Raw genomic sequence first — 16933 nt, forward strand, 5'->3', positions numbered from 1 at the left:
TCTATCTTGAGCTTTTAAATCAATACTTCTCCATTCATCTCCTACTTCACGCTTCATAGTCCTCAGCCATTTAGGCCTAGGTCTTCCAACTCTTCTGGTGCCTTGTGGAGCCCAGTTGAAAGTTTGGTGAACTAATCTCTCTTGGGGAGTGCGAAGAACATGCCCAAACCATTTTTTCCGGATAAGCATTTCGTGTTGAAGACGGGTTGCAGCAACGTCACACATTGACTCCGAGAACTGAAAGATAATTCATATTTCATTTCTTAAATGAAAAGAGAAATTTATGAGGCCTCTCATGTCTGGTATAACCATAATAACTACACTGTTCAAAAACCCATAATTTTAATCATAAAATCTCCGTTAAATTATACTGTTCTCAGTCGTATATCAGTAAAGTACAGGGGACCGTAATTTTTACTCTACTTTGTTATTATCTTTTAGGTTTGGTGACTGTATCACTCTTTTACGTCAATATATCCGTTTTTAAATAGGTAAAAATCCTGGAATGAATGTTTCTAGGCATTTACCGTTTTTTTAATGCGAATTTTTAACAGCGTAGGCCCAGTAATCAACTGGGGGAAAGTAATGATAATGGATGCATGAATCAAAGTGGATTTAATTTAAACACAAAAAGTTTGAAGAAGGGAAAAACATTAACTTTAGAAATACTGAAAGATTTCAAGTCAGTTCTCTTCGGAAGTCAGGAGAAGAGATGTTTTTTCCTCCTCCAGTTCAAACAATCATCACGATCGCTTTTCAAAAAGTTTTTGAAAAGGGGTATTGTCCATTTCAATGTACCAAAAATATAATTGTTCAAGTTTAAAATGATTCGTTTTTTTCTATACTAAATATTGCGATAGGAAACTTATTTTCTATTAGTTGTAAAAAAATTATCTTTCATTTCGTGAGACAAAATTAATTTCAGAGACTTCTTTTGCCGATGGAAAAGTACCATTGACACCCATAGTTAATGAAATATAATCTGATTTCTAGATTTTGGAACGCCGAATTTAAATTATTACTACCATGGAATTAAAATAATTGCATTGATAAATTATATATAAATAAGGTAATAAACTGGTATCAAAACAACGAAGGTCATATAGTCAGGTGATATTTTCTATTGTGAAAACCCATAAGAAAAATAACTTTATAATAATTTCTATAGTTCTGTAGTTCGCTGAATTGATTACTTTCGCTTTGACAGAAAATTATAAATGGCCGAGGAAAAGGCGACTGGTATGATAAGAATAATTTAGCATAACAATATTTTCGGAATTCTTAATTGTCTTGAAAGGACTCATCAAAATTTCATTTTGAGTTGGAGTAAGAGGGAATAAAGCTAGATGCCAGGTTTAGTGGAAAGCAGAGAGAGAGAGAGAGAGAGAGAGAGAGAGAGAGAGAGAGAGAGAGAGAGAGAGAGATTTCATTATTTTATTTCGACCAATGCCTCAGTATCTCGTTGGCTCATTCTTTTTGCATCAAGTCTTCATTATTGGCCATGTTTCATTGCTTTTTGGACCACTCTACCGAGAATTGCTGTGATTACCTGTAACTAAGGTTTATAAGAATGTGGCATTATCTAAACGATTATTTCCCCCACCCCCGTGCTTTTGTTTATTTTTTTATCAGACAGACGTTAACTAATCAAATCAATTCCCTTTAAAATATTTACATTTAGAAAAAAAAAATATCAGTACATAAATAACTACTGTGTTTTTCCTTTTTAAAAATCAACTCTTCCCCAGGTCAGAAATAGATTTTCTTCATCGTTCGAAGCTCAAAAATTTCGTTTTCTTGCTATTTTTGTAATCTTGTGGGAGGACTTGATAAACTCAATATTAATTAGCTCGTCTAGTTTTCAACAAGACGGATTTGGTTCGCTAGGTGTTTCCAGAGGATAGTCTTTCATTATTTCGTAAAGTTGAGAAGATAGCGGTTCAGACTTATACGCGAAAAACTTCATTTATTTCAAAACAAAGCTAAAATTCTATTTAATTTTATTGACAGGTTTAGATTTGAAAAATGCCTTTAGAAGAATTCCTTGGTAACATATTCTCCTGACACATTTCAAGTGTCTATTATACAGTTTATATATCTTTTATTGTATGAAGAATGACATGATACAGTTGATACAGGTGTTTTTTTTTTTTTTTTTTTTTTTTTTTTTTTTTTTTTTTTTTTTTTGTGGAGGTTCGACACTTCGCCGATGTCTCCCATTTAGTATTGTGTATGAAATCATCATCTCCCCCTACGCCTATTGACGCATAGGGCCTCGGATAGATTTCTCCAGTCGTCTCCATCTTGAGCTTTTAATTCAATACTTCTTCATTCATCATCTCTTACTTTGTGCTTCATAGTCCTCGGCCATGTAGGCCTGGGTCTTCCAACTCTTCTAGTGCCTTCTGGAGCCCAGCTGAACGTTTGGTGAACTAATCTCTCTTGTTGAGTGCAAAGAGCATGACTAAACCATCTCCATCTACCCCTCATACCTACTGCTTTCTGGGCATGTAGTTCATCCATGATTCAACGGTTTTATAAAGTATGGAAAATGGAGTTAACCTTTATGCTGCTTTCTCTCTGGTTCTTTTCCCTTACTAAGAGAAACGGTTTGATGGTTGATAAATCATGCCAACGTGTCTTGATGGCCAATAAAACTAGACTTATAACCTTATAATTATCAGGCCTGAAAAGAAAGTGGTGCCAGATTGCAAAGGAAAGCGATAGATCCAGTTTTAAGTAATATGCCTTTTTATAATAAGAGCTCCATCAATGAATTTTTAACCATTCAAACGGAGAATGACGATCTTTTCTTTATATATTTTATCAAATTTTTTTTTTTTTTTTTTTTTTTTTTTTTTTTTAAACAGAAATAATAGTGTCTTCTAAGTTTAGAAGCTAGTACAAAATAACTTCTTTCTTATCCCTTGCAGTGCAAAAAAAAAAAAAAAAAAAAAAAAAAAAAAAAATACATAAACGAAGATTCAATAAAAAATATTCTGTCCCATCCATTCGCAAAGTAGTCTCTCGCATTCGAAAATAATGTGTTTCTTTGATGCCAAGGAATCAGTAAAAGCTTTAGTGGGAGCGACGAAAGCTTTTTCAAGATTAACCACCTTTCGAAATGTGGACTTTTATGAGAATTAATGCCAAAGCAGGATTATCCAATTCACTTACATATGCGTCGATTCATGAGAAAATGTTTTTACGAATGTGTGCGTGGTGCGTTCAAGAAAACATAGCTTCAATTGTATAAATAAACTACGAAAAACCAAGATGGTTCTTTTGAGATTAATCTTATTTTACAAATGGTTTTGTCTTTTTCTACATAATGGTGAATCATCATTACAGATTCTAGTGTAGGGAGAAAGGATAAGTAAGTATTAATACCTCAAATTGAACGCTTAAAGTTCATAATGTATTGGAATTAGTAAATTTTGTAATGCATAATCTCCACACTTCCTCTGTAGAGATCAATCCTGTTCATGAGTATTCTGCCTTCTTAAGAAAGTGTTAAATAATATCGATGCTTAAATTAATGGATAAGCTTCGTTATATGAAATATATTATTAAAAAAATCCATAATTATGAATGAGAATGTATATATCCAAAATTATTTTATAACCAGTTAGTCTCGTAGAGGGGTAATGCCATGAGTCCACCTCACGCAATTTACTGCAAACTTAAATTTTGGTTCTTTGAGGCTACTCATCAACCCCTAGCTGCATCCACTTAATAGCCTTCTATTAGAACGTTATTCCCTCGTCTTGACTTCTATCTCGCTGTCCGACCTCGTAACTTCACTGTCTATTTGAAGAGTTGTATTCCCAGATAGACCGCATCTGATTCGCGTCTCTAGGCGTATGGCCCGAACTAATAAATCTAGTTTAGTTCATAGATCCTTTAGTAATAAGTTAAAAAATGATGAAGTTATTTATTCATTTCTTCATGTGTAAATCTAATTATGATTTATCGCGTATAACCAATTGATCTTCGTTAATTTTCTTTTCTTTTAATTCGGTTTTTTTTTTTTTTTTTTTTTTTTTTTTTTTTTTTTTTTTTTTTTTTTTTTTTGGACAGTCTGCAGTGTTGAAATTAACCAAGTTGATAGTTATTCATGTATCTTAACCCCATAAAACAGCGTAAAGAAACGAATACATAGTAACGCGATTAAACACAGTCATAAATTGTATTAGGTTAGATTAACGCCCAAATGCAAGTTTTTTTTTTTCCTAGTAATGATTGCAGCAATGTGATACAGTATGGATATGATTTTTTTTATTTATTATCATTAATTTTGTTTTCAAACGATTAATATTTGAAGAGTATGATTATGTTTCACGATTGATATTTGAAGGCTATGATTTTGTGAAAGGAATAGTTCGCTTGGAAGAAGACAGGTTCGTTAATTTTCTAGAAGCTGTGTGAAGATATGTTGGGTAGAGTCGAGAGCTTAGTTTAAGCTGATTAAATAATTCTATTCAGCTTTTTTTTTTTCTTATAGATATCTTTTCAGAATTGAAACATATTAAAGTTTATTTGGTTTTACATAAATTTTTATAAAATTTTAAGAAGATTTAAGCCTATGAAAAAATCAAGGGTATGAAAAAACCAAGCTGGAAAAGGTAAAAGCATTAAACATGGTTTAGGATCAAAGGAAAATTCGAAAATATTTTTACCCTTATTCATTAACGTTATTTATTTACTGTCTTGGGTTTATTTTATGTAATGAGCCAATATTTTCCCATTTCATTATGTCTATCCGTTTCCTCTACATATACTTGTTCATGTAAATGTGTCTTTTTAATAAAAGTTGTATTTCTGTTTTACACTTTCTACCGCCTTCCTTACAGCGGCCTCTTCCATTCATTCGTTCATTATTCATAGAATAGTGTACGCGACCTGTCTATATATATATATATATATATATATATATATATATATATATATATATATATATATATATATATATATATATATACAGCATAGCCATACCTGCGTTTTACTATTTAGGGGAGGTTACTTTTCTACCATCTACACTTAATAAATTTTAAAAGTAGGCCTACTAACTCCAACACCAAACTACTTTCCCTAGAAACAATGTCTTTTCGTTTGCTTCATCTATTCTAGGATCTATTTGCTCATAAACCTTTCCCTATAGATTTACGTCTAGTCTGTATAACTTTGTGTATGCATTCATATTTTATGTTTATGTATACATATTTTCAATTATTCCCTAAGATCGTTGAAATAATGTGAAATTTGGATTTTAATTCTATAAGATTCTATGAAATGTATCATTTTCTACCTTTACCAAAAGACAAAGTGAAACGTGTGGTCACTAGGACAAAGTAAATACAATTGTTTATTTAAGGGTTCCCTGATTCGATGGGGGAAAAAGTGACCTCGAATTGAGAGACAATCAAACGAAAGGTTATTTATTAGGTTGTTCAAAACTAATTTGGTTTCTTTTTTCGGTTGATCTTTGTGGGTAAAAGTTGCTTATATATGGCATTTTGTTGCCCAGAACTCATTTTATTTTCCAATATCCCGAGACGATGGTTTAGGATAACCTGAAAAAATAAGGGAACTTGGAGAGGAAGTTTAGCTATTAGCTCCTGGAATTATGTCGCCGTAAAAACCGAGGACAGAAAATTGCTTTTGATTATTTTAGAACAGTTAATATGAATTTCAGGGCTACAAGAAAAAAAAAATACATGAAAAACTGTTTAGATACAAGAGTGCACTGGTTTATATAATCTGTTTTGGCTTTATTAATTCTTGCAGCAATGAAACATAAGTTGTATCAAATTATTATTCATAGCATTAACGTGGAATATTGTACAAAATATAACTTTTAAACAAGCTTTGAATTTAACTGCTTTTTCTTTATTATATGAAATACATTTATTCATAAGAATAAAAGACAAGAATTGTTGGATGACGATGTTTTTAACACCTAATTATTGGTCAAAATTTTCAATCCTTCCAGTATGAGTTGTTGTTGTTGTTGTTGTTTTTTTTTTTTACGTAGCTATAATCTCATATTATACAAATAAGAGCATTTTAAATCCACCCTTCAGTAGATTAAAGGTCATCTTGTAACTCTACTAGTAGGAGGGATGCTATTTTAACTAGACTGTGTATTGGTCATACACATGCAACCCACAATTATTTAGTGAAGAGTAGTGAAGGGAGACAGGCCGCTCTTTGTAATACCTGTCAAGTGACAATAGATATTAAACATATTTTAGTCGATTGTCCTGTTTTTAATCTTCAAAGGAGGACTCATTTTCTCCACGACAAAACTTTAAGAGATATACTGGGGGAAACTTGTAGTACACTATACTTGAAAAAAAAAATATACATAGTTTTGGTTTGATTAACTTTATTAATTTATTTTTTTTTTAATCCGTTTACTCCCTCCTTATTTTGCATTTAGATATTATTGTATGAAAGTTGTATGATTGGTTTTAGAAGTTAAAATGATACCAAATGTGAGAGTATGGGTATGATTAATTTACATTATACAGCGCTGAATGGCCTTTGATGCCCCAGTGCTTTGCTTAAGGCCTAAATTTTATATTCTCTCTCTCTCTCTCTCTCTCTCTCTCTCTCTCTCTCTCTCTCTCTCTCTCTCTCTCTCAACATATAACGCGCGGAGGAATGAGATTATTTTCGCAGTACCAATTGTTACTTTCTGTCAACATTTTCTTTCTCGTATTTTGTGATTTAACTTTGTCATTACGCGGGTGGTCTTGTATCATCTTGTCTTTGTTGTAGCTGACTGTTGTCCTGCCATTTGACAGTTTGAATGTCTAGAAGGCTTTTGAGTGTTTAGATGACATCTGTATATGAGGGTGGTACTTTATTTTCATTTCACAAAGGGAAGCACAACTGCTTATGGAAGGGGCCTTGACGGGGTGGGGTGGGGGTCGGGTGGGGGGGGGGGGCGTCCTCCCTTGAACCTGTTACCGACCGGTTTTCAGCAAGTATTTGTGGTGTGAGGTGGCTAGTCCCTTGCGTCCTATTTTTCTCTCTTGGAGCCCTAGGGCTTATAGCATTTTGCTTTTCCATCTAGGGTTGTAGCTTGGGTAATAATAACAATAATAGTAATAATAATGATTTACCTTTTTTTTTTTTTTTCTTAGCTAGCCATTTGGTATTAGTGGATCGTAATCATATCGCAAGGTGAGGAAATGGAGACATACAATCATAAAATATTGAAGGTAGTTATGGTATACTATTTTTGTTAAATTCTTTGTTTCTATTTCGACTATTATACTGCATAAATCGAACGCAAAAATGAAGAAATAGTTATATGCTCTGATATTAAATTTTCAGAAAAGTATATAAACCCTTTTGTGGGTATTACTATTTCCAAGAAGAGGCAAGCGTTGGCGAAATTTAAGATGGAATTTAATCATTAATGTTCAGCCATAAGATTTCACTCCTCGAAATTAATGTTCTTTCGTGTTGTTAACATTAATTATTCGAAGACGACAATAAACTTTATTATATAAACATTAATTTTTAAAGGTACTTCGGAATCAAAATGACTTAAATGTTATTGATTGCTATTATGGTACGGAATTATTCACTTTCTGTTGCCAAACTTCAACATCATTCATAATCTGAATTATTATTATTATTATTATTATTATTATTATTATTATTATTATTATTATTATTATTAGCTAAGCTACAACCCTAGTTGGAAAAGCACGATGCTATAAGCCCAAGGGCTCCAACAGGGAAAAATACCCCAGTGAGGGAAGGAAATAAGTAAACGATATGAGAAATAATGAAAAATCAAAATTAAATATTTTAAAAACAGTAACAACATCAAAACAGATATTTCATATATAAACTATGAAAAGACTTATGTCGGCCTGTTCAACTTACACATTTGCTGCAAGGTTGAACTTTTGAAGTTCATAGGATTTCCTTTATGTACATTTTTTACATAAACTTCTTCTTCATACAAGAGGTTAACTACGGCACTGTCATTGTTCAGTGGCCACTTTCCTCTTGCTAAAGGTAGAAGAGACTCCTTAGCTATGGTAGGCGGCTCTTCTAGGAGAAGGACACTCCAAAATCAAACCATTGTTCTCTAGTCTTGGGTAGTGCCATAGCCTCTGTACCATGGTCTTCGACTGTTTTGGGTTAGAGTCTTGCTTGAGGGTACACTCGGGCACACTATTCCATCTAATTGCTCTTCCTCATGTTTTGTTAAAGTCTATATAGGCGATATTTATTTTAATGTTGTTACTCTTCTTAGAATATTTTATTTTTCCTTTTTTCCTGTCCTCACTGGGTTATTTTCCCTGTTGGATCCCCTGGGCTTATAGCATCCTGCTTTTCCAAATAGGGTTGTAGCTTAGCAAGTAATATTAATAATAATAATAATAATAATAATGATAATAATAATAATAATAATAATAATAATAATAATAATAATAATAATAATAATAACTGTTATTCCACGTCATCCTTTTCAGCTTCTATCGAGTACATTCTGTTGCATGGAGACACGTGTTGTCTAATAATAGTTAGGTTTCTTGCCTTTTGTTCCTACGCTTACCGTAATTACTACTTTTCCCAGTCCGTCATCAGTAATTCTAAGAAAAGAAGCGACATGAAAAAAGACCGTATTTTTTATGACTCCCACTCTAATACTAAACTATCCACTCGCATGTTGATGCCTGCTCTCGATTATATATAAAAAATGTTAGTTTAACTATTACTTAATGGTTGTGGTGGCCGATGTGGTAACGTCCGTGACTGGTGAACGCCAGAGTGGAGTTCGAGTCCCGCTCAAACTCACACGTTAGTGCCTTTGGTCGATGCAACCTCACCATCCTTGTGAGCTAAGGATTGGGGGTTTGGGGGGAGCCTATAGGTCTATCTGCTGAGTCATCAGCAGCCATTGCCTGGCCGCCTTGGTCCTAGCTTGGGTGGAGAGGGAGCTTGGGCGCTGATCATATGTACTGTGTATGTGATCAGTCTCCAGGGCATTGTCCTGCTTGATAGGGCAATGTCGCTGTCCCTTGCCTCTGCCATTCATCAGCGGCCTTTAAAAGCCATAATGCTTTTTTTCTTAATTTACGCAATACATTCTCAACTTCATGCCTCTAATCCTGAGGGATTATTCCCTTCAGTATTTTCCCATACTTTACTATCACCAACAAATTACTGCTATATCCTTCAACTCAAAATTCCAAGAACTATAATCAAAATGAACTGAAAAATTAATTACCCTTTGCAATTTATATTACATACTCTCTCTTAAACCATACTTTAAATAAAACTAACGTTCTTATTGTTATTCCAGTAGAGATGTTATCTCTATTTTATGAGTTTCCCTATTGGGTCTTTTACTATTAATTACTAAGATTGTGGCTACGGTTGTAATGCTACGAAAGTAATTTTCCCTTTTAGAGAAGAGTTTTAAAGGTCATTTACCTCCTGGTTCTCAGCAAATGTTATGTAAGAGGTGATTGCAACTCGCATACACTTTTCAACTTGAGTTCGGACCTACCCCAGCCGTCAAACTATAGACGGACTAAATCATTGCAGTCTTAACAAACCTTTTCCTAATTCTCAGGGTTAAATCTTTCGACAAGAATATATATATATATATATATATATATATATATATATATATATATATATATATATACACAGTGTGTGTAATATAAGGTCATGGAGCTGGCAAACACTTCATGCTCTTTTATATATATATATATATATATATATATATATATATATATATATATATATATACACACATATATATATATGTGTGTATATATATACATACATATATATGTGTATGTATGTGTATATATATATATATATATATATATATATATATATATATATTTATTTATTTATTTATATGTCATTGGAGCTGGCAATAGGTTCCCTAATAAATCACCGAAGGACCGGGGGCCGTTCCCTTCCGGTAAAAATGCGTATTTTGAGAAAAAAAAGATGGAGAGAGATAAGGAGTATAAGGTAAAAATATTTGCCTGCAAATAAAAAAAAAAACGGATAAAAAAACGCTGCAAATGTATACAGAAATATTTTCAAAATCTGCATAATTCTTGAGTCTGAGGAAAGAGATTGACAATTGGAGTCACTGACTAATTTCTCGTCAACATACCGGCTTTCAAACCTTTATCTATCTCTCCTGTTATATAGGCTTAGTAGTCTAAGAAGAGCGTAGGCGTGCGTAAATGAATGGGTCTGTATGTTCGTGGGCGTACGCGACTCTATATTAAGGCTTTCAGCGGGTATGAATCGGCCTCGGTAATTGAGTGAATGTAAACCACTTTACTAGCGCCTGGTTTCGTTTTCCAGTATGCCTGTTCGTGTTTTGCTGAGTTTGCGAACTAGTTGTAGGTTACCGTAATATGATTTCGGGAACAAAACGGGGTTTTAAGAGTCGATTTTTTTCGTTTATTGCATCTATGATTTTTCCAAACAAAATGTTATGGGAAAAATAGCTTTAAGAATATTAGGAATCTTCTTTATCTATAGATTTTGTTTATTGTTCCAAACAAAATGCCATGGGATAAATAGCTTTAAGAATATTAGGAATCTTCTTTATTTATAGATTTTGTTTATTGTTCCAAACAAAATGCCATGGGATAAATAGCTTTAAGAATATTAGGAATCTTCTTTATTTATAGATTTTGTTTATTGTTCCAAACAAAATGCCATGGGATAAATAGCTTTAAGAATATTAGGAATCATCTTAATTTACAGATATTGTTGATTTTTTCAAACAAAGTGTCATAGGAGAATAGCTTTAAGATTATTAGGAATTTTCTTTATTTGTAGATTTGGTTAATTTTCCAAACAAAATATCATGGGAAAAATAGCTTCAAGAATATTAGGAATCATCTTCATTTATTGATTTTGTTGATTTTTCCAAACAAAATATCATGGGAAAAATAGCTTTAAGAATATTAGGAATCATCTTTATTTATTGATTTTGTTTATTGTTCCAAACAAAATATCATGGGAAAAATAACTTTAAGAATATTAGGAATCATCTTCATTTATTGATTTTGTTGATTTTTCCAAACAAAATATCATGGGAAAAATAGCTTCAAGAATATTAGGAATCATCTTCATTTATTGATTTTGTTGATTTTTCCAAACAAAATATCATGGGAAAAATAGCTTTAAGAATATTAGGAATCATCTTCATTTATTGATTTTGTTGATTTTTCCAAACAAAATATCATGGGAAAAATAGCTTTAAGAATATTAGGAATCATCTTTATTTATTGATTTTGTTTATTGTTCCAAACAAAATATCATGGGAAAAATAACTTTAAGAATATTAGGAATCATCTTCATTTATTGATTTTGTTGATTTTTCCAAACAAAATATCATGGGAAAAATAGCTTTAAGAATATTAGGAATCATCTTTATTTATTGATTTTGTTTATTGTTCCAAACAAAATATCATGGGAAAAATAACTTTAAGAATATTAGGAATCATCTTCATTTATTGATTTTGTTGATTTTTCCAAACAAAATATCATGGGAAAAATAGCTTTAAGAATATTAGGAATCATCTTCATTTATTGATTTTGTTTATTGTTCCAAACAAAATATCATGGGAAAAATAACTTTAAGAATATTAGGAATCATCTTCATTTATTGATTTTGTTGATTTTTCCAAACAAAATATCATGGGAAAAATAGCTTTAAGAATATTAGGAATCATCTTCATTTATTGATTTTGTTTATTGTTCCAAACAAAATATCATGGGAAAAATAACTTTAAGAATATTAGGAATCATCTTCATTTATTGATTTTGTTGATTTTTCCAAACAAAATATCATGGGAAAAATAGCTTCAAGAATATTAGGAATCATCTTCATTTATTGATTTTGTTGATTTTTCCAAACAAAATATCATGGGAAAAATAGCTTTAAGAATATTAGGAATCATCTTTATTTATTGATTTTGTTTATTGTTCCAAACAAAATATCATGGGAAAAATAACTTTAAGAATATTAGGAATCATCTTCATTTATTGATTTTGTTGATTTTTCCAAACAAAATATCATGGGAAAAATAACTTTAAGAATATTAGGAATTTTCTTTATTTGTAGATTTTGTTAATTTTCCAAACAAAATTTCATGGGAAAAATAACTTTAAGAATATTAGGAATCATCTTTATTTATAGATTTTGTTGATTTTTCCAAACAAAATATCATGGGAAAAATAACTTTTAAGAATATCAGGAATCATCTCGATTTATAGATTTTGTTGATTTTTCCAAACAAATGTCATGGGAAAAATAGTTTTAAGAAGGAAAACTTTTCAAAATAGTTAGTATATAGGGATTGATCTTTATTTTTGAATTTTGTGTTTATTTAAATAGGAAACCCAATTAGAAAGGCTTAGTTTCAAGATGAAAAAAAAATGGTAACGCTGCTATATCTCCCAATTAGTTTCCTGCAACTCATCTCATCCTAACTGCTTGTTTGTGTCCATACTCCCTCGACACCATTAAGGTGAAATTGATACTTCAAAATACCAGAACTATTTACAGTACGTCCTTCTTAATGGTTAGAACCATATCTATTTTAGGGTTTTATTTTAGTGTATTTCATCTTTTAAATCAAAACAATTTCCTGGAAATATATTTTACCAATGGAGAGGTCATTAGGTTTTATACTATTTATTTTATACTATTTATTTTTGTTCGTGGTGTACCAATTTTCGTGGTCTTCGTGGGTGGGCGAATCCACGAATTTAAAAATCCAACGAAAATTTTTATACACTGTCAGAATTTAGTATGGAACTTGGACACATTCGATTTGTGTTGGTGACCTACATTTTCTAAATCATTGTGGATTACTAATTATTTTGATTTGTTATTTCGAATAAGTTTCATTTGGGTGTGCACTATGATAATTATTGCATTGCAAATGAACACTATCATAATTGGGGTTCAACTAATAACCAAAAAGGTAAAAGTTCCAAAACGGAAATACACGAATTTATGAATCCACGAACCAACATTTTTTTTTTATAAAACAACGAAAATTTGTACCCATGAATAAAAATACATTCACATTAAGCCATATATTTTTGATACATTAATGTCTGAATTCTCTTAACGACCTCGGAATCAGAGCCCCAGGCGAAATCACACAAAGACAAGAGCTTGTGACCGGCCGGGAGTCGAATCCTTTGTCCGGGATGCTTGTATAGACAGTGACTTACCACTTGGCCACGAAGAAGGGTTCGACTCCCGGCCGGTCACAAGCTCTTGTCTTTGTGTGATTTCGCCTGGGGCTCTGATCCCGAGGTCGTTAAGAGAATCCAGACATTAATGTATCAAAAATATATGGCTTATATAGACCAGGGTTCGATTCCCGGCCGGTCAGAGCCCCAGGCGAAATCACGCAAAGACAAGAGCTTGTGACCGGCCGGGAATCGAACCCTGGTCCGGCAAGCTTGTATAGACAAGTGACTACCACTTGTCTATACAAGCTTGCCGGACCAGGATTCGATTCCCGGCCGGTCACAAGCTCTTGTCTTTGCGTGATTTTGCCTGGGGCTCTGACCGGCCGGGAATCGAACCCTGGTCCGGCAAGCATGTATAGACAAGTGGTAGTCACTTGTCTATACAAGCTTGCCGGACCAGGGTTCGATTCCCGGCCGGTCACAAGCTCTTGTCTTTGTGTGATTTCGCCTGGGGCTCTGACCGGCCGGGAATCGAACCCTGGTCCGGCAAGCTTGTATAGACAAGTGACTACCACTTGTCTATACAAGCTTGCCGGACCAGGGTTCGATTCCCGGCCGGTCACAAGCTCTTGTCTTTGTGTGATTTCGCCTGGGGCTCTGATCCCGAGGTCGTTAAGAGAATCCAGACATTAATGTATCAAAAATATATGGCTTATATAGACCAGGGTTCGTTTCCCGGCTGGTCAGAGCCCCAGACGAAATCACACAAAGACTAGAGCTTGTGACCGGCCGGGAATCGAACCCTGGTCCGGCAAGCTTGTATAGACAAGTGACTACCACTTGTCTATACATGCTTGCCGGATCACTTGTCTATACAAGCTTGCCGGACCAGAGTTCGATTCCCGGCCGGTCACAAGCTCTTGTCTTTGTGTGATTTCGCCTGGGGCTCTGACCGGCCAGGAATCGAACCCTGGTCCGGCAAGCTTGTATAGACAAGTGACTACCACTTGTCTATACAAGCTTGCCGGACCAGGGTTCGATTCCCGGCCGGTCACAAGCTCTTGTCTTTGTGTGATTTCGCCTGGGGCTCTGATCCCGAGGTCGTTAAGAGAATCCAGACATTAATATATCAAAAATATATATGGCTTATTTGAATATGAAAAACACGTCTAAATGTGCAAAATTTATCATATATATATATATATATATATATATATATGTATATATATATATATATATATATATATATATATATATATATATATAAAATGTTACTACTACTACTACTACTACTACTACTACTACTGTGAAAGACCTAAGGGTTTCGCCCATACCAAAGGGCTCATCAGGTGGGTTTGGCCATCTGTCATTTTTGCAGGCTTGGTTCCCACGACCCTCTTCCCCTCCTTTCTTTCTTTTTATATTTTTCTGATTTTTTATGTTTCTTTTATTTGGGGGGGGTGATTTTTTTACCTTTTTATTTTTTTTTCTTGATTTTCTATTTTTGGGATTTTTTTTTCTTGATTTTTGAATTTTTGTATTTTGGGGGGTTTCTTAAATTTTTTAATTATTTTTATCGATTTTTATACCTTTTTAATATTTATCTATTTATTTTTTTTATTTTTTATGAATTTTTTTTTAGATTTTTTTTGTAATTTTTTTTTGGATTTACTAGTCTAAATTTTTTTTTATATTTTTTTAGTTTTTTTTTAATTTTTTTTTTATTTTTTATTTCTTTTCTTTTTTTAGGTTTTTTTTTGTTTTTTTGTTTTTTTTTAGCTTTTTTTATTTATCCCAGGCTGTTACACAGGAGGTGGTGCACCTCTAGACATACTTCGGTAGAGGAACTCTCTTGGGCCATCCTATAAGGACTTGACTGCATAGTAGAAAAAGCCGAGCGTTTTCCCTCTGCATAGCCGGTCTTCTAGGTTATTCCCCCAGAACCACCCGAAGGTTAGTACCCGAAAGAATAGACCTAGATATCCGACCTTTTGTTCACCTGACGAAGACCTTGTACCTCCCCACCAGGGAACAGCATACTAGAAGCAGCTCAGCTATTCCTTTCTGCAAAGCCAGCCTTGTAAGCTGGTCCAAGCATCCTCCAAGCAAGACGCGTCAGATTTACACCCTCCTTCTGTTCCTCTGGAATTGATTCCTGGGAATGTGCATCTTGGGCTGTTTTTCAACATTTTGCTTCTTTCGGTTCTTGGCCTTTGCGTCCTTCTTGCCGGTCTTTTTTGAACCGGGATTTTGTCTTTTAGGCTTTTGACGACCCTGGATTGCTCTGCGGGGCATTCCTTTAGCACGCTCTTGTTTTGGCAGATGATGACCTTTGCCTTTGCAGGGGCCGCCTTCGGTTTCTTCATCCTCTTTTTCTGTATCTTCATCCACTTCTGAATCTTCAGTATTTTGTTCCGATTCTTCCTTATTGTCTGAATCTTCATCCTCTTCCTCGGATTCTTCTTCATCCTCTGATTCTTCCTCTTCCTCTGATTCTTCCCCTTCCTCTGATTCTTCCCCTTCCTCTGATTCTTCCTCTTCCTCTGATTCTTCCTCTTCCTCTGATTCTTCCTCTTCCTCTGATTCTTCTTCCTCTGATTCTTCCCCTGATTATTCTTCTTCCTCTGATTCCTCATCACTTACTGAATCTTCAGCATTTTGTTCTGATTCTTCCTCCTCTTCTGAATCATCAGTATTTTGTTCCGATTCTTCCTCTTCCTCTGATTCTTCCAGTTCATCAGGCAAGAAACTAAATTGGTTTTGGACGGAAATGCCCGAAAATTCTTTCTCCATTTCGCTCTCAGAAGAATCCGAATTTTCCTCCTCTTCTGAATCTTCAGTATTTTGTACCAATTCTTCCTCATCATCTGAATCTTCAGTAATTTGTTCTGATTCTTCCTCTTCCACTGATTCTTCTTCCTCTACCTCTGATTCTTCATCCTCTTCCTCTGATTCTTCCAGTTCATCAGGCAAGAAACTAAATCGGTTTTGGACGGAAATGCCCGAAAATTCTTCCTCCATTTCGCTCTCAGAAGAATCAGAATTTTCCTCCTCTTCTGCATCTTCAGTATTTTGTACCAATTCATCCTCATCATCTGAATCTTCAGTATTTTGCTCTGATATTTCCTCCTCTTCTGAATCTTCAGTATTTTGTTCTGATTCTTCCTCTTCCTCTGATTCTTCCATTTCGTCAGGCAAGAAACTAAATCGGTTTTGGACGGAAATGCCCAAAAAGTCTTTCTCGATTTCGCTCTCAGAAGTATCCGAATTTTCCTTCTCTTCTGAATCTTCAGTATTTTGTACCAATTCATCCTCATCATCTGAATCTTCAGTATTTTGTTCTGATATTTCCTCCTCTTCTAAATCTTCAGCATTTTGTTCTGATTCTTCCTCTTCCTCTGATTCTTCCATTTCGTCAGGCAAGAAACTAAATCGATTTTGGACGGAAATGCCCAAAAAGGCTTTCTCCATTTTGCCCCCCGGAAGTATCCGAATTTTCCTTCTCTTCTGAATCTTCAGTATTTTGTACTGTTTCTTCCTCCTTTTCTGAATCTTCAGTATTTGGTTTAGATTCTTCCTTTTCGTCTGAATCTTCATCCACTTCCACTGACTCTCCCATTTCTTCAGGGAAGAAACTAAATTGGTTTTGAACGGATGAGCCCAAAATGTCTTCCTCCTTTACGCTCTCAGAAGAATCCGAATTTTCCTC

The 16933-nt window shown here is 33.8% G+C and overlaps 1 protein-coding gene across 1 annotated transcript in view; it reads right to left on the reverse strand.

Annotated features, from left to right (window-relative positions):
- The window catches only part of LOC137634399 (U3 small nucleolar ribonucleoprotein protein MPP10-like), a 35947-nt gene extending 19312 nt beyond the window's left edge, over nt 1-16635 (reverse strand). Inside the window, exon 1 of the mRNA XM_068366795.1 lies at nt 16303-16635. Within this exon, the coding sequence (XP_068222896.1) occupies nt 16303-16635 (333 nt within the window). The remainder of the gene's footprint in view (nt 1-16302) is intronic.
- Between the last annotated feature and the right edge of the window lie 298 nt (nt 16636-16933).

Source organism: Palaemon carinicauda, chromosome 44 (genome assembly GCF_036898095.1).
Source record: "Palaemon carinicauda isolate YSFRI2023 chromosome 44, ASM3689809v2, whole genome shotgun sequence".
Classification (NCBI taxonomy): domain Eukaryota; kingdom Metazoa; phylum Arthropoda; class Malacostraca; order Decapoda; family Palaemonidae; genus Palaemon; species Palaemon carinicauda.